Source organism: Oncorhynchus mykiss, chromosome 10 (genome assembly GCF_013265735.2).
Source record: "Oncorhynchus mykiss isolate Arlee chromosome 10, USDA_OmykA_1.1, whole genome shotgun sequence".
Lineage (NCBI taxonomy): Eukaryota > Metazoa > Chordata > Actinopteri > Salmoniformes > Salmonidae > Oncorhynchus > Oncorhynchus mykiss.
This window is the reverse complement of record NC_048574.1, coordinates 17,693,430-17,719,801: the sequence shown is the minus strand read 5'-3', so window position 1 is coordinate 17,719,801 and position 26,372 is coordinate 17,693,430. Positions and strand designations below refer to the sequence as shown.

The window sequence follows — 26,372 nt, the reverse complement described above, 5'->3', positions numbered from 1 at the left end:
ATACAACAACAATTCGCAGACTAGGGCCATGTTCCAGGCTGACTACACGTTAGATGCCTTCCATATCTCACAACGCCTGGACAGGTGTTGAACATATCAGATAACCACATCATATTATATACCAGTCTGATGCCGACTGCGTAGTTGATGATGCAACCGCTGGTTGATGTAATACAATGTCAGCAATGTAGTCAGCCTGGAACGTAGTCAGCCTGGAACGTGACCAAGACCATGGGCGAGTCACAATGATCCCTCCTTCCTCCTAAAGTGTACACTCGTTCACTACTCCCCACAAATGTAAAAGCATTGGATTGGTGTAGGCATTGGCTTAAGGGTTTCCATATACCAGTCCATTCCCTTCAAATCAATGAAGGGACGTGGACAAGTGCAAGCTATCGGAGAAAGGAGAGATTATTGGGATGCAATCCTTGAATGACTTGCGAAGGTTCTTTCCCCTATGTGACAATGTATGATCTCTGACCTTTTGATGACAAACTGAATCTGACTGCCAACGGCCAGGATCTTGCGCAGCTTGGCCGCTCCGAAACAGTTGGGTCTGCGGAAAGCCACACCCTCCGGTAGCCCTGTGACACACAGCTCCTCAGGGTACATCTGAAACTTGGAGTAGGGCACCTTCGCAGGTTCAAGTAGTCCAAGCGCCTCGGCTACAGAAAGAAATGGTGGGATGGAAAATGGAGGTAGGAATACAGGTGAATTATTTTATGCAAAAGATGTTGCTCAGTACTTAACTATTCCCAGGACAGTCAAATAGATTTTTAGAAGAATCATTGTTTTCTCTGTGACACCTTAAAAACACTAGGAAATAACGTGTCTGTGTAGAAACATTTCACTAAGTCGGTGTAATTTATGATTTAGTGCTCGAGTCAGTTTCTCTTGCTTGGCCAGTCTGAACATTGAGCGTGCAAGTAAGTGCATTGAGTAACTTACCGTACTTAGTGCTGAATATGCTTTCCACCTGCCTCCGAAGCTGGAGGATCATTTCACCTATGTCCTCAGCGATATTTCCTGTCAGGAAAAATGAAAATGAAGAGAAATGTTTAAGTGGGTTTTATTCAGAGCTGAAAGAAAGAACACGATTAGTGAATGTGTCTGAATCAGTCTGAATAAACAGTTGAACTAAGCTAATGAGGCATTTACTCTGAACAAAAATATAAACACAACATGCAACAATTTCAATTTACTACAATTAATTTAAGGAAATCAGTCAATTGAAAAATTCATTAGGCGCTAATCTATGGATTACACATGACTGAGAATACAGATATGCATCTGTTGGTCACAGATACCTTTGTTTTTAAGTAGGGGCGTGGATCAGAAAACCAATCAGTATTTGGTGTGACCACCATTTTCCTCATGCAGCATGACACATTTCCTTCGCATTGAGTTGTTCAGGCTGTTGATTGCGGCCTGTGGAACACGCTATCATACACGTCGGTACAAAGCATCCCAAACATGCTCAATGGATGACATGTCTGGTAAGTATGCAGGCCATGGAAGAACTGGGACATTTTCTGATTTCAGGAATTGTGTACAGATACTGGTGACATGGGGCCGTGCATTATCATGCTGAAACATGAGGTGATGGCAGTGGAACAATGGGCCTCAGGATCTCGTAACGGTATATCTGTGCATTCAAATTGCCATTGACAAAATGCAATTGTGTTCGTTGTCCGTAGCTTATGTCTGCCCATACCATAACCCAACTGCCACCATGGGGCACTCTGTTCACAATGTTGATATCAGCAAACAACTAAGGCCACACAACACCATACACGCTGTCTGACATCTGCCCAGTATAGTTGAAACCAGGATTCAGTGTGAAGAGCACACTTTACCAGTGTGCCAGTGCCATTGAATGTGACCATTTGCCCAATTAAGTTGGTTAAGACCCTGGTGAGTACGACAAGCACGCATATGAGCTTCCCTGAGACGGTTTCTGACAGCTTGTGCAGAAATTCTTCCGTATTGGCTGGTCTCAGATGATCCCGCAGGTGAAGAAGCCGGATGTGGAGATCCTGGTTTGGCGTGGTTACACTTGGTCTGCCGGTTGGACGTACTGCCAAATTCTCTAAAACAAGGTTGGAGGCGGTTTATGGTAGAAAAATGAACATTCAATTCTCTGGCGACAGCTCTGGTGGACATTCCTGCAGTCAGCATGCCAATTGCACGCTCCTTCAAAACTTGAGATATCTGTGGCATTGTGTTGCGTGACAAAACTGCACATTTTAGAGTGGCCTTTAATTGTCTCCAGCACAAGGTGCACCTGTGTAAGGATTATGCTGTTTAATCAGCTTCTTGTAATGCCACACCTGTCAGGTAGATTAACTATCTTTACAAAGGAGAAATGCTCACTAACAGGGATGTAAACTAATTTGTGCACAACATTTTAGAGAAATAAGCTTTTGGTGTGCATGGAACATTTCTGGGATCTTTTATTTCAGCTAGAGGTCGATCGATTATGATTTTTCAACGCCGATACCGATTCCAATTATTGGAGGACCAAAAAAAGCTGATACCGATTAATCGGCTGATTTTTATATAAATATATTTGTAATAATGACAATTACAACAATACAGAATGAACACTTATTTTAATTTAATATAATACATCAATAAAATCTATTTAGTCTCAAATAAATAATGAAACATGTTCAATTTGGTTTAAATAATGCAAAAACAAAGTGTTGGAGAAGAAAGTAAAAGTGCAATATGTGCCATGTAAAAAAGCTAACGTTTAAGTTCCTTGCTCAGAACATGTGAAAGCTGGTGGTTCCTTTTAACACGAGTCTTCAATATTCCCAGGTAAGAAGTTATCATAGGAATTATAGGACTATTTTTCTCTATACCATTGACTATTGGATGTTCTTATAGGCACTTTAGTATTGCCATTGTAACAGCATAGCTTCCGTCTCTCTCCTCGCCCCTACCTGGGCTCAAACCAGGGACACATCGACAACAGCCACCCTCGAAGCATCGTTACCCATCGCTCCACAAAAGCAGAGCAGAGCAAGGGGAACAACTACTTCAAGGTCTCAGAGTGAGTGACGTCACCGATCGAAACGCTATTAGCGCGCAGCCCGCTAACTAGCTAGCCATTTCACATCGGTTACACCAGCCTAATCTCGGGAGTTGATAGGCTTGAAGTCATAAACAGCTCAATGCTTGAAGCACAGCGAAGAGCTGCTTGCAAATGCACAAAAGTGCTGTTTGAATGAATGCTTACGAGCCTGCTGCTGCTTACCACCGCTCACCCAGACTGCTCTATCAAATATCAAATCATAGACTTAACATAATAACACACAGAAATACGAGCGTTAGGTCATTAATATGGTCAAATCCGGAAACTATAATTTTGAAAACAAAACATTTATTCTTTCAGTGAAATACAGAACCGTTTCGTATTTTATCTAACGGGAGGCATCCCTAAGTCTAAATATTGCTGTTACATTGCACAACCTTCAATGTTATGTCATAATTATGTACAATTCTGGCAAATTAATTACGGTCTTTGTTAGGAAGAAATGGTCTTCACACAGTTCGCAACAAACAGGCGGCACAAACTGCTGCATATACCCTGACCCTGCTTGCACGGAACGCAAGAGAAGTGACACAATTTCCCTTGTTATAAGAAATTCCTGTTAGCAGGCAATATTAACTAAATATGCAGGTTTAAAAATATATACTTGTGTATTGATTTTAAAGAAAGGCATTGATGTTTATGTTTAGGAACACATTGGTGCAACGACAGTGCTTTTTTCGCGAATGCGCTTGTTAAATCATCACCCGCTTGGTGAAGTAAGCTGTGATTCGATGATAAATTAACATGCACTGCATTGATTATATGCAACGCAGGACAAGCTAGATAAACTAGTAATATCATCAACCATGTGTAGTTAACTAGTTAAGATTGATTGTTTTTTATAAGATAAGTTTAATGCTAGCTAGCAACTTACCTAGGCTTCTTGCTGCACTCCACTCGTGTAACAGGTAGTCAGCCTGCCACACAGTCTCCTCGTGGAGTGTAATGTAATCGGGCACAATCGGTGTCCAAAAATGCAGATTACCGATCATTATGAAAACTTGAAATCTGCCATAATTAATCGGTCAACCTCTAATTTCAGTTGTACATGTTGTGTTTATATCTTTGTTCAGTATATAAATTATATTAATCAAGAATTTATGTAACAATCACAGATAACACCTTTTAAAAATCAATAATTTGAAATGGAGGTTAGGCTTTGTCTATTGTAAGCCTACAGTGAATCCAACAGATAGATCTTAGGGAGAGGTTGCCAATCCTACTGTACCTTCAGATGATCTTCTGAGGCCTTGCGAAGCTGGTTTAGGTGACAGTGCTTCAGTTTAAAGGAAGAGGGCAAAGAGATGAGTAGGGTTGACAAGTTTCAAAGGTTTCACATAACTACTTTCGGTTCAGGCTACTGACCGATCAACCAAACCGGCAATATCAAACTGGGAGGACATGTATTAAATGCAAAAACAGCACACTTCTTTAGGCTACAGACAAACGTAAATGTTGCTTATGTGCTAAAACATATCTACAGTATCTGGCTAAATATTAGAAAACACATGTAAATACACAATCAATATTTGCTCAATGGCTTTAAGTGAATTTCAAAGTTCCGAACATTTCAGTTTTTCTGAATGACCACTATTTCCAAGCTGTTCATGTCTCTGAGGTCATATGGTAGCTTATTTGAGTAAAAAAAAAGAGTAATACCAACAGCCAAAGTATGACTTTACATGTGCCATGGTGATAGGATGTTATCTGCATCTCTGTCTACATGACAATTGTGCACATTCATTGTGTCTCTCCATTGATAATAGCTCAAAGATAATTTACATATCTTTCAAAATACTGCAGAAAACATTGCATGATATTTAAATAAACACTGAAATCTAGTGTCTATTTTCTGCACTTACCCGCAAATTCTTCCTTCATGATCAATGATGGAAAAGAGAACTTTAACAAAACATGAAAGCAACCAAAATGAAACAAACAAAATGTCTAAGGATCTAGACTAGAGGTTATTGTGGACACTTGAGTACCATTCTTTTTCTTTCCTCTTCTCTACAAATCTTCAAATATTAAATCTAGCCTGGTCCCAGATCTGTTTGTTTTTGACAATAAGTGACAAGGAGTTGACATGATAGCACAAACAGACTGGCACTCAGGCTAGTATATCTCTACAGCTATAGCACAACTTAGAATTGAGATTAAGAAAGAGAGTGGTCCTTTGTAGCTCAATTGGTGGTAGAGCATGGCGCTTGTAACGCCAGGGTAGTGGGTTCGATTCCCGGGACCACCCATATGTAAAATGTATGCATGCATGACCCTAAGTTGCTTTGGATAAAAGGCATATATTATTATTATTATCGCATGTAGTGTACTCAAGTGTTCTTAGTTACCTCGTGCTACTAAACTACAATAAGGGCTTGGGGAAGGGTGACTAAGGTAAGGGACATAATTATCTCAGAGTACTAAACTAGGTGTTCAGGTGTCTTAAAGGGACTCTAGACAAATCACAGGACTGGTAGAGATAGGGAGCATGAGAAACAGGCTAATTCTATACAGGGTTGGGCTGCAAGGGCTGGGGTTGAGACGAGAAGGTGTGTATGGTGAATATACTATACAACCAAACCTGAGACAGAGAGTCCAGATTTAAAACATACTCACAAACTGGACAAAATAAACCCAGGTTTGGTAAATGCTCCAATTTAAAAAATAAATATATTGAGAGTTGCTATTGCAGTGTTTCTACAAATAACCTTTAGACTAGAAAACTGAAACTGCTCTGGATGTCTTGCAAAATGGTGTCATATGTTCCAATCCCAGTAAACAGATTCGATGGTGACCAATCTTTATTTAAGTATGTTTTGTGGGAAAACAGGCTTGACTGTGAAATCTGTGTTTAATCTGAGGTATTGCTTATGGACACCAGCTCAAATATGCACAATCCATCAGATTCTAATGACACAAAAATGACACATCCAATGATGAAAGCCAATTAATATATACCATCAAAAATAGGATTCAAAATTATAAATCAAACTGATGGAAATTGTCTAGAGCAGGCAGCCTATTACTTACTTAGTGTGCTACAGGTTTGGCAGAGACTCTTGTGGGTGGGAGGTGGGGCGTAAGGGGTGATACTGGGTACTAGTGACTCTGGGTGGAGTACGAAGTGTGAAAGGGGGACAAGGAGACAGGGAGAGGGGAGTATCTGTGAAAAGTGGTTTCATACGTGTACTGGTAACCTAGCTCCCTAACAGAGGGAGAGAGCTTGTTGGCGGTGGTGGACCCAGGGTGGCGCCGGGCCTGGGCTGTCCTGATGCAACCATGAGGTGGAGGGGACTGGGGACTGGGACGGAAGGCGGGGCTGCAGTTACCTGCGTGGGTTTCCAGAGAGTGGCAAGAAGCAGCCTGGGCTGGGGTGGCCACCACCACCACTGCTGCTGCAGCCGGGTCAGCATGAGACTCATTCGGCTCCTCCACTGAAACACTGGCATCTGGGGGAGGAGAAACAACACATTGTTAGGGTACTGGGTATCTTAGGGACAGACAGCACGTTGTTAGGCTACTAGGTATCAAGACAGAGTCACGTGAAGGAGGAGAGAAAGTACCAGCCTGGTCCCAGATCTATTTGTGCTCTTGCCAACTCCACGGCTGTCATTGTCATGCCAAACATGTTTAAGACTGGGTTATGGTAAAATGCTAGAGTACTGGGCACAGAGGCTGGGTAACAGAAAGCAACTGTCGAGACAAATTCGGGGAGTTGTGAGAGTATAGGGTCAGGCAGACTACGGAGTAGACCTTAGGTACATAGCAGGTAAGGGGAGAGGGGAACAGCCTCACAATGCAAGGGGAATTATTAGAGGTCATTGTAAAGAGGAAATAACATGTGTCAGGATAACAGCAGGTGCATGCATGCACACATGTCCTAGCCCACACAGTCAAATCCAGCGGTGTTGGGTTCCTGCTAGCATGTCGCATCTACTACCTCTCAAAATACGTTTAAATATTTCCAAGATTCACGACTCCCCAGATTTTATCTGGTTTAACAGCTAAAGCCATTTCAAATGTAATATAATGACAGAGGTGCACCACTTACCTGGTACAGTCACCTGGATGATTTCCCCATCTGGGGGCTCCGTTTTAATCTTTTTCAAGGGAATACAATCTCCCGAAGGCCCTAAAGGAGTAAGAGTAAAAACAGTTAATATGGCAAGGCGGCATCCCATATGGAACCCTATTCGCTATATAGTGCACTACTTTTGATCAGGGCCCATTGCGCTCTGGTCAAAGGTAGTGTACTATATAGGTAATAGGGTGTCATTTGGGACATAAGCAGACTTCCTCCCATAAAGTGACATTTGAAATGCATCTATAAAATCCAATGTCACACATTCTGGGAGGAAGATCTGTTCAGTTTCAGACGGTTTAAGTTTTTCATTTGCAATTCCCAAGGGGTTACAGAGTGGATATGGAACATATTTCTTGATGTTAGACTACCATAAAAAGGAGTGCCAACCTCAGAGTTCACGTCTTGGGTTCGCATTACAGTAGTACTATAGTAGGCCATAGCATTGCCTTGTCACTTACCTGCTTCGAAGTCAGCCAATGGACTCACACAAGAGCTTGTAGATCTAAAAGAAAAACAAATCATTTGAATGCACAACTTCGAATTATGACATTGAAATGAACTGGCATAGATAAATTGTGGTGTGTCACTTATTGTGGTACATCAGGCTATGGCCTTCCATTACAAGTGATGGACACGCAGCATTTACTGAAAGGATCTATCAATATATCAAAATGGGTTGAAAGGGTTGTTTGTATTGTCTTCTGATCTAATTGTCTTTTATATCTCTGGACGCAGATTGGGTAAGACAGGTGCGGAACAGATTCCTCTGATGATTTCAAATAACATCTTGTGTCACTACACCCTCTACATTACTGACTGAGGCCTAGCCGTTGTATACATACCTGCTGCTGTGAGGATTGGTGACCAGCTCCAGTGCAGCCAACGGGACCCGGAGGTTGTCAGGGAAACCGTCCTCGGACGTGGAGCCTATGTCATGCTTGCCCTCTTCCTTGGCCACCTTACCAGCAGCTTTGTGACACAACATAACAGAATCAATCAGATCAATCAATCAGATTATCCATGATGCACAGCAAGCTATTACAACTAAACATACACAATATCAAAAGAAAAACAAGGTCATGGCATTGCTAAATGGCATACTAATGGCTTCTTTGGATAGATATCAACAATTCAAGATGAAAATACTCATTATAATCTGGGTGGTTCGAGCCCTTATTGCTTATTGGCTGAAAGCCGTGGTATATCAGATTGTATACCACAGGTATGACCAAAAATGACTTTTTACTGTTCTAATTATGTTGGTAACCAGTTTATAATAACGATACGGCACCTATGGGGTTTGTGGTATATGGCCAATATACCACGGCTAACGGCTGTATCCAGGCACTCCGCTTTGCGTCGTGCATAAGAACAGCCCTTAGCGGTGGTATATTGGCCATATACCACACCCCCTCGTGCTGAATTGCTGAAGTCTTACCTGTGAAAATCCTTTCGTCAAACATTCTGGAATGAGAACAGAGATGGTCGTTATTGTTAATCACTGTGATTATTGACATTGGTCACAGTCAAGTAGAAAGGGCCCCTGTAGTAAACTGTTGGTGAACAACAGTGGACATGTCAACAGGGGAACAAGATCAAACAGACATCTCTACACGGTCTGCAGGGTTCATGTCTGGGCCATCTTGAATAAACAACAATGACAACAACGCATATCAACAACAACACCAGGAGTGTATGACTCTTAGATAAGAATCGAATATTCAATCTGCTGGAATTTTATTAACATTAATGACCATGTCGCCTTATGCATGAGAGATGCGTTGATGGCGGTGTCGCCCCAATCTAAATGTATTTCATCACATGGGTTCAACAACAGCGAGACGTTGGCTCAATATGCCAGAGAGCAAGGGGCACCATACTGTGTGGTTCATGCGGTGGTTACCAGTAAGTGGGCCATTGTCTATTGGAGGGCAGGGAATTTAACCAACAGATGGCCTGGGTTCACACTTCTCCGTTCGTTGAATCAGTTTGCCAAATAGGACATTTTAGATAAATGACAGATGCTGTGATTGTAGTTCATAAAACAGTGGTTCTCCTCAAACAGGGTTGTTTTCATTAGGGCATGTTTCTTACTGGACAGCTGCAGTAGTAGTAGTTCTTCCCTGTTTCACTCCGTTTTTTTTCATTTAGTGCCTTATCACGAAACCCTGGTATGATGCGTTATGCAGCCCTGATATGGGTCCCCTATACACTACAGTGTAATCTCTGGAGGAAAGAATGAGAGACTTTACCAGTATAATCTCAGATGGATCTCAGATCGTTTACCTTTTGACTACAAAGCGGACCCCATGGCGTTCCTCCAGGATGCGTTTGAGTTTGGGCACTCCGTAGGTGCAGGGCCTTTTGAAGGGGATGTTGTCTGGGATGCCGATGATCTCCACGGCCTCTGGGTCACAGGCTATCTTCCGGTACGGCACTGGAACCATGTGGTCCAAGCCCAGGGCCTCCGCTGAAAATACAGGAGTTGTCAGAAATCAGTGACGGACATCAATCATGAGACCCTACAATACTGCCTTAATAAGTATGTAATGAATGGATCAATTAATGGATGGATGGGTGGGTGTGGATAGATTAATAAGCAGTCATGACAGCTGAAAACGGACTAAAGACAATCATTCTATAGTAAAGAAATTACATGAAAAAAAGTGTTGAGAAAATGACCAATTGTATAAGGGGCATTTTCCCAGAGACTAGGACTAACTTTAATATGGGTCTGGGAAACAGGAACGTTTTAAAACCCTAAACATTTTTATCAGCTAATGCCCTACAATAGGAAACCATGCTGAGAAAGAGTGGTTGACCATCTCACCATAGCGACTGTTGAACAGGATCTGCACACATTCTCTCAGTGTGTTTATGTCCTCAGTCTCTCGAATGAACGAGTCCCATTTTTCTGTTGAGCGCAAAAGAGAATAACGTAAACATAAAAATGTCTACTTTCCACATGTATACTAACAGGGTTTTTTCCTGGCTCAAAATAGGGCTTAGGTGGTGGGCATCAGGGTTGGTGTGAAATCCAATTTTAATTTACAAATAAATGATTTAATTCACTCATGAAGTGGAGGATTTATGTTGAATTCCATTCGAATTTCAACAATCTTAAAGTTATAGAATTTAATTGGAATTAGACTTTTTGTATTGGAATTCAATTTGAATTGTAAAAAATGTATTCTTTGGAATTTAATTGGAATTCAATAATTGCATATTTCCAAGTTAATGGAATTAATGCACTTAGTATCACAAACTGTCTGCATGATTTGTTTTAGGTAAATTCAACTTGTATTCCTATATTTCAAGTATAGCTAGGCTGTCTAAACAGTGACATGATCAGCCTGACCACCTAAGGAAATTGCATTTGAATTTGTGGAATTGTTGGGGATAATATTAAATTGTGATTTTCATTTTTGGAATTGACCTAACATTGGAATGGAATTTACAGGGTAAGGGAATTGAATTAGAATTGCATTTGTGGAATTAACCCCAACCCTGGTGGCCATGTCAGGGTGCAATATGCCTGTGGGTGTGGCGCAAGAATGAATTCCCTGTTCAAAATTAGGTATAGAGTATGACAGCAAGAGTCATAATACCCATAAAACCTAACGCTCAAACAGGGAAATGGTTCCAATCACTTTTTACACCATTCATTTTTCCCAAAGGGGATTTTTAGAAACACTTGAAATAAGGGCTCTGTAAATCTCTCTAGGACAAGGTGACTGTCGTCCTTCGGTCTGGAGTCCAAATTTGAGATTTTTTGTTCCAACCGCTGTGTCTTTGTGAGACGTGGTGTGGGTGAACAGATGATCTCCGCATGTGTATTTCCCACCGTAAAGCAAGGAGGAGGAGGTGTTATGGTTTGTGGGTGCTTTGCTGGTGACACTGTCAGTGATTTATTTAGAATTCAAAGGCACACTTAACCAGCATGGCTACCACAGCATTCTGCAGTGATACGCCATCCCATCTTGTTTGGGCTGTGTGGGACTATCATTTGTTTTTCAACAGGACAATGACCCAACACACCTCCCGGCTGTGTTAGGGCTATTTTACCAAGAAGGAGAGTGATGGAGTGCTACATCAGATGACCTGGCCTCCACAATTCCCCCGACCTCAAACCCAATTGAGATGGTTTGGGATGAGTGCTCAGCATATGTGGGAACTCCTTCTAGACTGTTCCAGCATTCCAGGTGAAGCTGGTTGAGAGAATGCCAACAGTGTACAAAGCTGTCATCAAGGCAAATGGTGGCCTATTTGAAGAATCTCAAATATAAAGTATATTTTGATTTGTTTCACACTTTTTTGGTTACTACAAAAATGAAATAGTAGTAATTTCTCCATCATGTCAGACAACATGACAGTATTGCATTATTTGCTCTGCTGTGAAGCATATGGGAATGCAGCATTTGAATTGTGGCCTTACAAAGGAGAGGAGTCTATAATGTGGGGTAAAATCCATTGGTTGATTGATATGATTGTTGACATACCCCTCCCCTTTAATGAACTGCATTGTGCGATTCAGAGGAAAAAATTGCCAATAAGTGTGAGGTGACAAGTCATTCTCTTAGACTGAGTCTGTACCCAGAACTAGAGTATATGCATTGTCTGGCAGGGGGGGGGGGTGAGGTGAGCTGCCTAAAAACTGAACCCTGTTCCACATTAATGAGCTGAGCCACACTGAGCCAAGCCAGGCTGTACCGGTTACACAACCACCATAGTTGCTGGAACCATGAACAATGTGAATGGAAAATATCCGACCCGGCATAGATGGTTGGGTCAAAACGATAGTGTGAAAAGGGTATGAGTTTGTGGCCTACAGGTGTGCGTCTATCTGTGTCTAGTTCCAGTTCAAGCCTACCTGACTTCTCATGAACTATGGAAAACAGGAGGCGTTTGGAGACGTGGATGCTGGGAGGAGTCTGGCCCAACTCCCCTTGGAGTCCTATCCACTCACCTGAACAGACAAAATGGCAGAAATTAAACATTGATAAACATCATACTGATGCTTTCAGAGTCGAGCAAATCTTGAAAAATCTAAATCCCATAATCAAAACAGATTCTCTATCAAATAAGTTATGTGAAATGACAGCCAGTAGTACAACCACTCACAAAAATGACAGGGAGAATAGTAACCACTCTCCTGTCAAATGAATAAAATCACAGACAATATTTAGTGCATAAACAAGTGACTCAAAAAGGTGAGGGGCTTTTCAGAAGTAACCTGGATATCGATCAACTGCTACCTCATTAACAGCTTGTTCCTGTGGGGTCACATATCTCTTACCATTGTCGGAACTGTCCTTGGCAGCCGTCCCTTTCTCCGCCCCCGCCGCCCAGGCCCCCAGGCGGTCTTTACCCAGGTTGAAGAGGGATGTGGGCTTGAGGTCCAGCTTGCCATCGGGGTGTGGCTGGGAGGACATGGGCATGCCATACAGGAAGCTGGAGAGCATGGAGTTGCTGGCTGAGACTGAAGCGTTGGACACTTCCTGGGCGGCGGTGGCAGGCTTGGAGGCCGGGCCATGGATAGCTAGGCTCTTGATGGCGCCCGAGGAGGAGTTGTGGTTTCTGACGTCGCCGGCGCTTGACTTAGCCTCCCGCGAGGGCTCTGCTGTTGTTCTATAAACAGATGAAGAAGGAAACACGAGAAGATAAAGCTGTGTGTCCATGTGAAACCTAATTATGACACACCAATAGCAACTTGTCACAATGTGCTTTATTCTTGGCAGAGAAATCCTCCAGTTACTTTCTGTTGTTCAAAAGTAATCTCGAATCTGGTCTCCTCCTATCGCCTAACCATGAAGTCAACAACAAGACCAGCCCTGTATCAATCCTAATTATGCTGCTACACTTCTGCCATTTATGCACAGGAACAAGTAACGTAAGGGATTACAGTTGAAGTCGGAAGTTAACATACACCTTAGCCAAAAACATTTAAACTCAGCTTTTCACAATTTCTGACATTTAATCCTAGTAAAAATTCCCTGTGTTAGGGTCAGTTAGGATCTCCACTTTATTTTAAGAATGTGAAATGTCAGAATAATAATAGAGAGAATGATTTATTTCAGCTTTAATTTCTTTCATCACATTCCCAGTGGGTCAGAAGATTACATACACTCAATTAGTATTTGGTAGCACTGCCTTTAAATTGTTGGACTTGGGTCAAACGTTTTGGGTAGTCTTCCACAAGCTTCCCACAATAAGTTGGGTGAATTTCAGCCTATTCCTCGTGACAGAGCTTGTGTAACTGAGTCAGGTTTGTAGGCCTCCTTGCTCGCCCACGCTTTTTTGTTTCTCCCCACAAATGTTCTACAGGATCCACATCATTTTCCTCCCTCATGATGCTATCGATTTTGTGAAGTGCACCAGTCCATCCTGCAGCAAAGCACGCCTGCAACATGATTCTGCCACCCCCGTGCTTCACGGTTGGGATGGTGTTCTTCGGCTTGCAAGCCTCACCCTTTTTCCTCCAAACATAACGATGGTCATTATGGCCAAACAGTTCTATTTTTGTTTCATCAGACCAGAGGAACCTTTCTCCAAAAAGTATGATCTTTGTCCCCATGTGCAGTTGCAAACCATAGTCTGGCTTTTGTATGGGGGTTTTGGAGCAGTGGCTTCTTCCTTGCTGAGTGGCCTTTCAGGTTATGTCGAAATAGGACTCGTTTTACTGTGGATATAGATACTTTTGTACCTGTATCCTCCAGCATCTTCACAAGGTCCTTTGCTGTTCTGGGATTGATTTCGCACCAAAGTACGTTCATCTCTAGGAGACAGAATGTGTCTCCTTCCTGAGTGGTATGCCGGCTACGTGGTCCCATGGTGTTTATACTTGCGTACTACTTGCGTACTATTGTTTGTACAGATGAACATGGTACCTTCAGGCGTTTGGAAATTGCTCCCAAGGATGAACCAGGCTTGTGGAGGCGACAATTTTTTTCCTAAGGTCTTGGCTAATTTCTTTTCATTTTTCCCATGAGGTCAAGCAAAGAGGCACTGAGTTTGAAGGTAGGCCTTGAAATACATCCACAGGTACACCTCAAATTGACTCAAATGATGTAAATTAGCCTATCAGAAGCTTCTAAAGCCATGACATAATTTTCTGGTATTTTCCAAGCTGTTTAAAGGGATAGTCAACTTAGTGTATGTAAGTTTCTGACCCACTGGTCAGATTGGTCCCTTGTGATACAGTGGATGATAAGTGAAACAATCTGTCTGTAAACAGTTGTTGGAAAAATGACTTGTGTCACTTGCCAAAACTATAGTTTGTTAACAAGAAGTTTGTGGAGTGGTTGAAAAACAAGTTTTAATGACTCCAACCTAAGTGTACGTAAACTTCCGACTTCAACTGTATGTACGTTATGGTGTACTGTATGGAGTCAGGTCACCTTTTGACAGTGAAGTGGATGCGGTTGCTCTGCTCAAGGATCTTCATTAAGGTCTTGGTGTCGTACTCGGCAGGTTTCCTCAGGGCGATCCCCTCAGGCAGGCCGTGGGCCACCACAGAGCTGGGGTCCTTCAGGATCCACTCATAAGGCACAGGGACCAGGCTACTCTTCCCAACGGCTTCGCCTGGCAAATCATCACATACATACAGCATCAAATGACTAATGACTAATGAAGGTAGAAATGAGAAAAGGACATGTCAAATGATTGTTTGACACGTAGACACTGTAAAAATCAACATTCCATTCAATCACATCTGAAATTTGATTTCAGTTATGAGAAGGTTGAAATTAGAATGTTAAATGAGAAATTAGAAAGAATTCAAATGGCGTAGACCTATACAAATTATATTTGTTCTGTGCTGTATTTTGAAGCCCTTACTGTAAAGCACACTGAATACTTCTTCCACCATTTTTCTCAAGACAAAGATGTTAGAGTGGGCGTCTGTTGAGGCCCTCTGTTTGCCGTGCCCGCCCTCTTTGCCAAGCTTGCATGATTCATTTTCCTGGACATTGACATGGGCATTCACTGTGGTCAGCCCTTGTAGACAGGGCATCTCTGAAAAAGAGTCAAGCATGAGAAACTGAAGGGATTATATTTCTACTTTTCACCCTGTAAGTTTCACACAAGGAAGGTCTATTCTGGATCTCACTTGCTTTAGAAGAAGTAATGCTCTGGATAAGAGCATCTACTAAATGACAAAACATGTAAAACTAAAGATCATCTTACTTATTTAATTCAAAACCTTAATAGACTCAGATAAAAACTGTTCAGCTCCAAGACAACAGTAGGATCTGTGAGCAAAATGTAGTTGCATTTTTGATCCAAGTGAAAAATCGAACCTAATCGTTAACCTGATTCACCTTTTTTTGCCCACTACACAGGGAACACTCACTGCAAAACTTGTGGAAGTCTGTTTGTATTTCCCTCCGTGAGTTGAGGAAGACTCTTCCCTTCTCTGTTCCCACGGTGATCACGCTGTCCTCGTGCACGGTGATGCAAGCTACCTCGGCGTTGAGCTTTGACATGGCTGTGCACTGGAACACAGGTTAAAGACAAGGTCATAGGTAATCCACCTAATGGTCAGTTAATAAAAACAACGATTTGCTATGGCTACTGTGAAGCTCAGGGTACACTTATCCATTAAACATTTAGCCTATCATCCTATACACAGGTTGGTTGTTTAGCAACAAAACCGTTGAGTGCGCAATTATGGGGCAAAACAGGCTTAGATTGTTGACATGTAAACTATATTCTCCAATGTTTATTGAAAACATAAATACATGTGCGAGTCGAAAAAAAGCTAAATTAGCATGATACAAGCTGAATTACTTGGAAAAGGCTGTGAAAATAAAAAGCCCGGTACACACTCAGCGCTCCGTTGACATTTCAGAGATACGCTTTGTTTTGGTGAGAAATCTCCCCAAAAAATAACAGGAATTTCAAATGAATATGAAAAGCTCATACTAAAATATCTTAAAATTGATTGCCATCTTATCAATATTGTTTTATGTCCTGCGGATTCGAGAAGAAAGATGATGAGTTCAACAGGAATGTCAGCCTGTCAGGTAGCCAGTAGCCGTAATTCTTAATTCATACACAGAATCTTTTTACCACTTTTTTTCTCTGGCCTCCATTCATTTAAGTCACCCTAATTCTAATTCTGGTCATCCTACAAGGGTAAAAACTCCAGTTTTACCTATTAGCTGAAATGAGCCATCTACGATTCCCCACATTGCAGCTTCTTGTCATTGTTGCTAGCTATCTGGCCATTCAGAATCACAACAACACAAAGACTTCTGCCCATTGAAGCATGCGAATCGTTTTCGTGACGTTGTCAGCTAACCCATCTATTCAACTACTCTTCTTCCGGCTTCATCAGTGGTTCACTTCACGATGTTTTCTAAGGTCAATTTGTTTCTGTAAAGAGTCATCGAAATAAGACGTCAACAAAATAAGACTGACTAATCAGTCTTTCATATGGTTTTCCATGGCCAGATTAATAATGTGTGTGTGTGTGTGTGACTGGTCATACCACTGAGTCCAACGCAGACACTAGGCTGGTGAGGATCTCCTGTCTGGCTGACACCTGTGGGACCCGCAGCTCAGCCCGGGAGTTAGTTCTTATCCCATCACATCCTGACTTCCTCATCTGCGCCATTCCTCCACTTAGGGGACACAAAACAGAGAGCAAAGTTGAGTAATCAAGAAGATTAAGCGAAACGGTCATTTGTGTGTGTCTGTGTAAATTCAATAAATGTGTATGGGGTCTCATCTGCATTCCACCAGTCACTTCTGGGAGTAGGGTGAAGTTGTCCCCTGACATTGATCTTGGGTCAGTTTTGCATTTTCCACACTGATGGTTAAGGTAAAGATTGGGGAGGGGAAACTTCACCCTGGAGCTTGGTCTGAGTATGACAACAAGGAGGATGTGTATACGTGGTCAAAGTAAATTGGTTATGCTTGATAGACAAAGGCATGTCCTGCCATTTAAGATAGCTGAAGCCTACAAATGAATGAGCAGTAACCAAATGCACATGACATTGATCTGGAGGGAATAAGGTGTCACTGCCATTCATTGCTTCAATAAAACAACAAGTAACCAATTTTGTTTGATTCTGACAACATGGTCAGGCTGCATTTTGAATTGTGATGAAACATGGCAGTTGGAGGGGGGAAGGGATGTTGTTGGGTTGGAGGGGGGAGGTTTCTTCTCATTAAGAGGCTTTAAAAGTGACGGTAATACCCTGCATGTTATGCTAATGCCCAAATCCGTCACACACGTGAAAGTACCTAATTACGATAAGCCTTTGTCAGCCAATTAAAGCTAGCTCAGATTATTTATTTGAATCCCTTCATCCTTAACTTGCTCTCCTTAGACGGTACTCTTGGCAAAGAAATTATGTTTGCCCCCCCATTGGGTCTAATTTCAATGTAATTTGGAAATAGATGGCCGAGTAGGAGCAAACTCGTAATTAGCCTATTTGCAAGGGAGTAACCTAACATTTTCATCACAAACATGTCAGCTGGCCACTACACACTCCGTGTCAAGACAAAGTCAAGGAAAGATAGGGTAAATAAAAGAGGGCTGGAAAGAGTGGGGCATAAAAATAATAAAATCGCAATCCTAATTCCAGACCCTGCGTTCTCATGGCAACTGCAATCCGTCTCCTTGGAAACTAATCTCGAGGCATTTGAACAATGCAGCTCTGGCCTTTAATCTCTTCAGACACTGGGAGCTATTATCCTAGCCTCCAGGCAGCCCCAAACCACAGACTCAACACTGGGGGAGGACATAGAGAGAGAGAGAGAGAGAGAGAGAGAGATAGCCTCAGCTGCACCAATATGCCTGTCTGAAATCGGCATCCCCTGAGCCCACAGCAAACATGAACCCCCTCCATCTATTTCGGTGGCGTAATCGTTTGTCTCTTCCACTCGTTATCTTTAAGGCAAAAGAGGCACGAAAAATGAGAGAAGGGGGCACCGTCATTTTGTTCGCAGCCAGAGAAAGCCACCGCTAGTGAACTCAAAGGATGACTTTTGTGGCTGGCAGAGTTTAGGATACTTCAAATGCAATGTCACTCAGTCACAAGCACAAATGTCAAAACAAAGAGCATAGACAATGACAAAAGCCACTGATGTTGAGATTGAAAAATGCAAATGAACGAATATGGTTCCAGTTCCAATTTAGCTACTGGAAGTCAACACAAATAACCTATTTGTGTACTACTTTCACAGACCAGCACAAACTGGCTCTGACCAGGAGGAGTGGGAGACCCCGGTGCACAACTGAGCAAGAGGACAAGTACATTGGAGTGTCTAGTTTGAGAAACAGATGCCTCACAAGTCCTCAACTGGCAGCTTCATTAAATAGTACCAGCAAAACACCAGACTCAACGTCAACAGTGAAGAGGCGACTCCGGGCTGCTGGACATTAACAATGTCTACACTGTATTTCTGATCAATTTGATGTTATTTTAATGGTCTTCTTTTTTTTTTTTAGCTTTTCTTTAAAAAACAAGGACATTTCTAAGTACCACAAACTTTTGAACGGTAGCGTGTGTGTGTGTGTATCTATATGAACTCAGCAAAAAAAAGAAACATCCTCTCAATGTCAACTGTGTTTATTTGAAGCAAACTTAACATGTGCAAATATTTGTATGAACATAAGATTCAACAACTGAAACATAAACTGAGCAAGTTCCACAGACATGTGACTAACGGAAATTGAATAATATGTCTCTGAACAACGGGGGGGGGGTCAAAAACAAAAGCAACAGTCAGTATCTGGTGTGGCCACCAGCTGCATTAAGTACGGAAGTGCATCTCCTCCTCATGGACTGCACTAGATTTGCGAGTTCTTGCTGTGAGATGTTACCCCACTCTTCCACCAAGGCACCTGCAAGGTCCCAGACATTTCTGGGGGGGAATGGCCCTAGCCCTCACTCTCCAATCCAACAGGTCCCAGATGTGCTCAATGGGATTGAGATATGGGCTCTTCGCTGGCCATGGCAGAACACTGACATTCCTGTCTTGCAGGAATTCACGCACGGAACGAGCAGTATGGCTGGTGGCATTGTCATGCTGGAGGGTCATGTCAGGATGAGCCTGCAGGAAGGGTACCACATGAGGGAGGAGGATGTCTTCCCTGTAACGCACAGCGTTGAGATTGCCTGCAATGACAACAAGCTCAGTCCGATGATGCTGTGACACACCGCCTCAGACCATGACAGACCGTCCACCTCCAAATTGATCCCGCTCCAGAGTACAGGCCTCGGCGTAACGCTCATTCCTCCGACGAAAAACGTGAATCCGACCATCATCCCTGGTGAGACAAAACCGCGACTTGTCAGTGAAGAGCACTTTTTGCTAGTCATGTCTGGTCCAGCGACGGTGGGGTTGTACCCTTAGGCGACGTTGTTGCCGGTGATGTCTGGTGAGGACCTGCCTTACAACTGGCCTACAAGCCCTCAGTCCAGCCTATCTCAGCCTATTGCAGACAGTCTGAGCACTGATGGAGGGACTGTGCATTCCTGGTGTAACAAGGGCAGTTGTTGTTGCCATCCTGTACCTGTCCCACAGGTGTGATGTCCGGATGTCCTGTGCAGGTGTTGTTACACGTGGTCTGCCACTGCGAGGACGATCAGCTGTCCATCCTGTCTCCCTGTAGCACTGTCTTAGGTATCTCACAGTACGGACATTGCAATTTATTGCCCTGGCCACATCTGCATTCCTCATGCCTCCTTGCAGCATGCCTAAGGCACTTCATGCAGATGAGCAGGGACCCTGGGCATCTTTCTTTTAGTGTTTTTCAGAGTCAGTAGAAAGGCCTCTTTAGTGTCCTAAGTTTTCATAAATGTGACCTTAATTGCCTACCATCTGTAACCTGTTAGTGTCTTAACGAGCGTTCCACAGGTGCATGTTCATTAATTGTTTATGGTTCATTGAACAAGCATGGGAAACAGTGTTTAAACCCTTTACAATGAAGATCTGTGAAGCTATTTGGATTTTTACTAATTATCTTTGAAAAACAGGGTCCTGAGAAAGGGACATTTATTTTTTTGCTGAGTTTATTTTATATACACACACACACAAACATTGCAAACTTTGACTACTGGCAAGGTTAAAACAAATATATTAAACTGGTTGCAATATTAGTTTATCTCTCTACTTACGGCCAGTAATTTCAGACTGTAGGCTAAACATAGACCTAAAATGCAATGATACCAACAGGCTACAGTACTTAAAATGTGTTGCCTGTTCCTTAATTGTAAAATTAACTAGAAAGAAAGAAATAAAAGAAACAGTATAGCTACACTTCCGAACACTTCCCTGGTATGTGAGTACACCCTGATCTTAAAATGATACAACTCTGTTCTGGCTGCCATCCTTAAATGCTCCAGCTAATGACATCCTAAATCCTAACCCATTTGAGTCTCCCCCGAGGAAGCCGGCAATTTTATTTTCTTCATGCCATGCAAACCTCTCCAGGCTGCAGGGGGCAGAGCTTATCCTTTACTTGTTGAATAATTGCCCAAGCAGTATTTAGCCAGAGATAATAGGCTACAATGTTCTCAGAAGAAGGGGTATCATGGTTTTCTGAGCTGATTTTGCACTAAGAGGCTTGTGGTGCTTGCTGCCATTGATATACAATACTTTGCTAATATCCCTTAAAAAGCCATTCCGGTCACAGACCTTTTGAAGACCACAACTCCATCTAAATCGTTGGGCTCGGTGCTGATCATTTACTTTTAATTGTATTGAACTCTGGGCATGCCAGGCATGATCCCAGAGGTTGTAGACCTACTTAGCTGTATACATACATCAACTAGGCTATTATGCCGGCGTTGTGGGATAGGCAGAGCCATGAGAACATCTCCTCTGGTTGGGAGATCCAACTAGTTCTGGAATAGTTCAACTACATGGAACGACCTAGAGCCTAGACATAGCCAGGGGTGTCAAACTCATTCCACGGAGGGCTGAGTGTCTGCGGGATTTGGGTTTTTCCTTTCAATTAAGACCTAAACAACTAGGTGAGGGGAGTTCCTTCCTAATTAGTGACCTTAATTAATCAATCAAGTACAAGGGTGGAATGAAAACCCACAACCACGTGTCAATCTAGATAAATGACAGCAAGTACGCCTGCAATTCAGCTAGCTAGGGAAAACATCAGGTGAAATAAAATATTGGGATCATTCAAAAATAGGAAAGATAAAGTCCTAATAATTGAAATGGACCTGTGGCTTTCACAAAATACGTTTAAAATCACAGTTACTTTGTTGCAGAGTTTAGGCTAATTATTGGAAGTGACAACCTGGCGCGGGGTGAAGATCTAGCCAAAACAGTTTGTCCAGAAGATATGCTCTCCTTCTGGGTTGAAATGTCCTTATGCCCATATTTGCAATTGCACCTTAGGGTACTTCAACTGTATTGAAATGGTTTAAAAACGTGCTTCAATCCAGGAATAGAAGGTGATGTTGTACTCCTAATAATCCCACAACAATTTACGGCAAACGGAGAAGATTGAAATAGGGCTAGTTTTTTATTAAACTTTTCTGTCAGCATGCTAGGCTATAGCTAATGTTAAAGCAGCTCATTAGATTCAATGAAAATGTGTCACTATAGTTGGGGTGAGTAGCTGCCAGAAGTGTTGTGGCATTAAATGGGCTGCTTTGGCATTAACTACCAAGAATGAAGATGAAAAAAGCAGTTTAATAAGAATATTTACATTTTCTCGATTTGCCGTAAATTGTTGTGGCATAAGAGTTCAGCAACACCTTCCATCCCTGGATTGCGAAGAAATAAAAGGCACAAGATCCACAAAAATTCTATTTTTTTAATTTTAGCGAGCAATTTTAATTGTATTTGTTCAAGCTCCTAGCTAGCTACCTTCCTATCACCTAACGTTACTGGAGAATGAGTAGGCTATATGGAGTTACCGCTTGAAACATTTACTGAGACAGCATGGGGATTGGCTACTGTAGCTAGCTGCCTTTACACACGTCTCAGGTAATGTCAGAAGACCTTGCATGCATTAGGATGTGGCTCTTAGGTAAACTGCATGTGAAGCTTGTTTCAGGTGAACTTCAGTGATGTGTTCATGACATGACAATCAGCTACACGCCCAACTCCAGATTAGCTAGCTACATTCATTGGGGAGGTTTGGATCCTGACTGTAGCTAACTAGCCAATGTTACAGAAAAGTAGAACGCAAGAGTCACGTTAGCTAGCTAAATGAGATAGGGAAGACCAAACTGCCACAGATGAAATAAATATATTTGACAAAATTGAGCAAGACAGTTGTGAAAGCGTTGTTCAACCAACAATGAATGTGGTCTGGCTAACTACCGTTAGCTAGCTAGAAAATATTGACATGATTGAACAAAACGCTCGCTGCTGAGTAATTTAATTAACTAGTTACTGTAGCTAACTAAACTAGCAAGCTACCACCAAAGTAAAATGGTTGACGTGGTCTTGAATAAGGTCTTAATGTATCCTCAAACTGTAATGTGCCATCTGCAGGCAACAAAAACACGACCGGAGGGCTGGCTAGCTATATTATCTAGCTACCTTTCTTTCTTGATAATGTTGGCTATCAATATAGCTACATTTATCCAACGATGCGCACGCCAAAACAAGACTTCTCGTATCAGTGTGCAGAATTTAGTTGCAGTTGGCTCGCTGCGAATATAACGATGTAACGTTACACCGTTTAGCTAGCTACAGAAATGTAAATGAGCTCATACCATTTATTTGCATCTAGCTAGATATATAGCTAAAGAAATCGCGAGATGATTCAATCGACGAATTAGCTAGCTAGCCACAATAACGGGTTAGCTAACTGGCCCATCTCCTCCCCCAGAATTATAATCTGTAATTTCACAATTTGTACAGTCATAAAGTCACGTGCTCACAAAACACGGTTTTCTGTTCGAAGTTAATAAATATTACAATAGCATGAGGCATACCTTACCAAAAACAACGTTTAAATGTCGTTATGCTGTCAATCCCGTAATAAGGTTATTCCCCGTTTAATCCAACCGCAACTGTAGAATTCCCATCTAAAATGTAGCATTATCGTGTTTTCGAAACCTTGTGATCTGAAGCATTATGGCACAAAATCGATTGCAAAATGTTATCGCCGAGATTATTTGTCCATTTTCCCCGTTTCTCTCTCTTTTCTTTAACAGTGGAGTATGTCCCCTTTCCCCTTTGTTCTGTAATCCAGTAAAATTGAAAGTCATTCGCCTCCGCTAATCCCAGCCCAACTCAACAACAGCATCTATTGGCTGTAATTTACATATAGGATTAAGCAACCTCTGGGAAACCATGGGGGGGAACTACCTCAATGGGGGAAACTCGTCCGGAGAAGGACGTGATGCGACAAAAACAAACAGGATATTTCACTTTTCAGATTTAAACCTCTGGTAAAAACAAATATACCAGTCAGCATTAAACATTTTACTAAATAGCCTTACAAAACATTTAGACTAGACTGCACCGAAATTACTATTAACACGAATTGACTAATATAATAATATTTATTATAGTGGACAATGTATTAATTGACAGGTTAATAATGTCGGTGAATTATTGGTATTGACTCTACAATAGTGAAAAAGGGAACACCTAAATAATGCATTAGGATAGCAATACAATACCTCTGTATGATATCAAGAGTTTAATTGTGAACTATTTTGGTCAGCCACCTGAGCAGTGCCATAACTGTCCCTATGCATGTGATCCTGCTCGCTTTATTGGTTACATTGGCCAAGTACATAAATCATGAATAGCAGTTTACTTTGCCCCTAGTGTTCTGAGAGCAGTATTTTACTCTCAGGTCCCACTTGTAGAAATACATTTCTGGAAACCTTCAAACCATTTGTTGCTACACTTTTTTCACCCCCTCACTTCACAGCCTCTACTTTGGAAAATGTTCCATGAATGATATCCATCACTTCCACAAGTGAGCCAAATTGTTTACACAGTCAGCAGTGGGAGCTTAGTGTTTGGTGTGTGCTAATGTGCATGTGCAACAGTATTTATTTGTGAGTGATTGTACTTAAAGGTTAATAAGTGTTCAATAAAGGCATAACAAAACTTCAGAAAAGACCATCAAATGTCCACTTGAAATAAAACACCACAATCCTTTTCCCACATTGTTAATATTTAATGACTCAATCTCAGAAATCATTACAGCAATAAAGGGTATGAAGTGTTTCCCATCTGAAAAAAGGCAATATACATTTTCCAATGACAGTTTGTAGCTTCAGTTTCGCTGAGCGAGGGCCAGCCCAACACTTTGTCCAAGCAATGTCAATCCCAAGTCTTACATTCCACATTACTCACATCAAGATAATGTTCTCCAAAGACAGTGCATTTCAAATGGCATGCTATTCTCTATATTGTGCACTACTTTTGACCAGTGCCAAAAAGTAGTGCACTATATAGGGAATAGGGTGCCATTTGAGACAGACCAGAATGTCAACCAATATCCCGTAAATACAGTAATGGCCTACACTTAGTATTTCCCTGTTGGCTTGTTAAACAGAGATAATATCATTTGGAAGACCATAATGTATCAATTCTGTACGTTATGATTAGGATTTGTTTAAACGTCATCCAGATGTGTGTTCTTCAACCAAGGGAGGGAGCAGTTACAGTAGGGTTGTGTCATAAATGGCACTATATTTCACTACTTTTGACCAGGGTCCATAGGGCTCTACTCAGAAGTAGTGCACTATATTGGGAACAGTGTGCCATTTGGGATACATATTAGAACATTCCATTGTTTGGATTGTGCTCCAAACAGCCCTTGAGTGGCCTACTCTAATCAAAGGACAAAGTGATCCCATGGCATGGTCAAATGTCTTTAGATAAATGATCAACAATAAGAAGTTAATACTGGTATTTTTTTAAAACCCCTGTTTACGGAAACACTACAAAGTGGTACGGTTTACCACTATCTAGTGAAGCCATAGTGAAATTAATGGATAACTCAGTTCAAATTAGTAAACCATTAAACTGATAGCTATTTAATGCAAATACGGCGCTGAGTTGGATTGGTTCAGTTGGCTAAATACACGTTTACAGTATGCACAATTCTGATAATGCAGCTATTTCACAACATCAGCCAAAATCCAGCAGGATAATCGTTTCATTCACGTTCGCTACAGAGCATGAGTCCTTGAACATGGAGGAGCTTGAGAAAATTGTTCTGAACGTAACTGGCCAAATCAAATCAGCTACAGTACTCTAAGAAGGATCAAAAGCAGTGTGGCAAATAAATAACAAAAAGTGGTGGATTGAAGCCAAATTCTTCTTCTTTGCTTTCAATCAGACACCAGAGTCATTCCATTCTCTGGAGTCACAATAAGTAATTCACAAAATAGTTTCTCATGAGTTGTAGGGTCATGATCTCTAATAAACTACCATAAAAGGTTCTCCCATGTCCAATACCATCCTTGGAGGTAGTCTGCAGGGTAGGTATCAGTTTATAAAGGTCGTACCGATTTATTATTCACCTCCATGTCCATTTTACAGTATCTTTGATCTGTCTTAAGATTGGCTAATGGGTGATTTTATTTTTTGCAACAGATTAAATGTACATATTGAGAATCATTGTTTTGGTAGTCATTGTTTTGGTAGTAACTGTAAACAGAAAATGGCGTCTGGAGTCCAATGGAGTACTAGTCCCAAGTCTTAACGTCGTAGTGACTTATTTTTCTTTTAAAATGTAGCTATGCATTTCCCCAATTCAAGATGGGCTCTTCTTCTCCTATATTAGTGTTGTTCCTGGGGAGGAAGCCATGAAGTTGAAGAAGAAAAAGTTCAAATAATCTATCAAATACATACTTCAGAATATTAATTTATGGCACAGATGAAATGGAGATTCTCTATTGAGCATGCTTTTAAGTCTAGAACAGATAGGCAACCCTGTTCCTGGAGTGCCGCAGGATTTTGTTCCAATTAGGCACCACACCTGACCAACTGAGCTAATTGATCAGTTCAGTGATGGTCTAAATTCAACACACCTGGTCTTCTAGGCCAGTTAAATCCAAAACAAGAAGTTCTTGCGGCACTCCAGGACCAGGGCTGCCTGCCCCGGTCTAGAACTAGGCTTTATCTGTGTTTGGTAAGCAAGCCATTAATGTTGTATTTATGTAACTCATTGTGGGAATGGCAATAACGAATAAAAAAGTGCAGCATGCATTCAGTGCATCTCTAGACAGT

At 41.7% G+C, this 26,372-nt stretch overlaps 2 protein-coding genes across 9 annotated transcripts in view; both read right to left on the bottom strand.

Moving 5' to 3' along the window:
• The window catches only part of gtf2ird1 (GTF2I repeat domain containing 1), a 39,637-nt gene extending 16,195 nt beyond the window's left edge, over positions 1-23,442 (bottom strand). The window contains exons 1-17 of one of the 3 annotated variants that reach the window (XM_021617642.2): positions 23,108-23,442; positions 16,675-16,807; positions 15,535-15,676; positions 15,021-15,197; positions 14,582-14,765; positions 12,481-12,812; positions 12,055-12,150; positions 10,015-10,098; positions 9,471-9,654; positions 8,623-8,648; positions 8,027-8,153; positions 7,643-7,686; positions 7,152-7,232; positions 6,430-6,549; positions 4,329-4,376; positions 949-1,026; positions 482-665 (exon numbers count right to left, since the gene is read on the bottom strand). In XM_021617642.2, the coding sequence (XP_021473317.1) occupies positions 482-665; positions 949-1,026; positions 4,329-4,376; positions 6,430-6,549; positions 7,152-7,232; positions 7,643-7,686; positions 8,027-8,153; positions 8,623-8,648; positions 9,471-9,654; positions 10,015-10,098; positions 12,055-12,150; positions 12,481-12,812; positions 14,582-14,765; positions 15,021-15,197; positions 15,535-15,676; positions 16,675-16,800 (2,033 nt within the window). In that variant the 5' untranslated portion in view covers positions 16,801-16,807; positions 23,108-23,442. The remainder of the gene's footprint in view (positions 1-481; positions 666-948; positions 1,027-4,328; positions 4,377-6,429; positions 6,550-7,151; positions 7,233-7,642; positions 7,687-8,026; positions 8,154-8,622; positions 8,649-9,470; positions 9,655-10,014; positions 10,099-12,054; positions 12,151-12,480; positions 12,813-14,581; positions 14,766-15,020; positions 15,198-15,534; positions 15,677-16,674; positions 16,808-23,107) is intronic. The other 2 variants (XM_021617641.2, XM_021617643.2) reach the window with 2 other exon arrangements.
• An 846-nt stretch (positions 23,443-24,288) lies between these two features.
• Positions 24,289-26,372, bottom strand: part of clip2 (CAP-GLY domain containing linker protein 2) — a 65,396-nt gene continuing 63,312 nt past the window's right edge. For all 6 annotated transcript variants that reach the window (XM_036989823.1, XM_021617636.2, XM_021617635.2 and 3 more), the window contains one exon: positions 24,289-25,934. In XM_036989823.1, the coding sequence (XP_036845718.1) occupies positions 25,923-25,934 (12 nt within the window). In that variant the 3' untranslated portion in view covers positions 24,289-25,922. The remainder of the gene's footprint in view (positions 25,935-26,372) is intronic.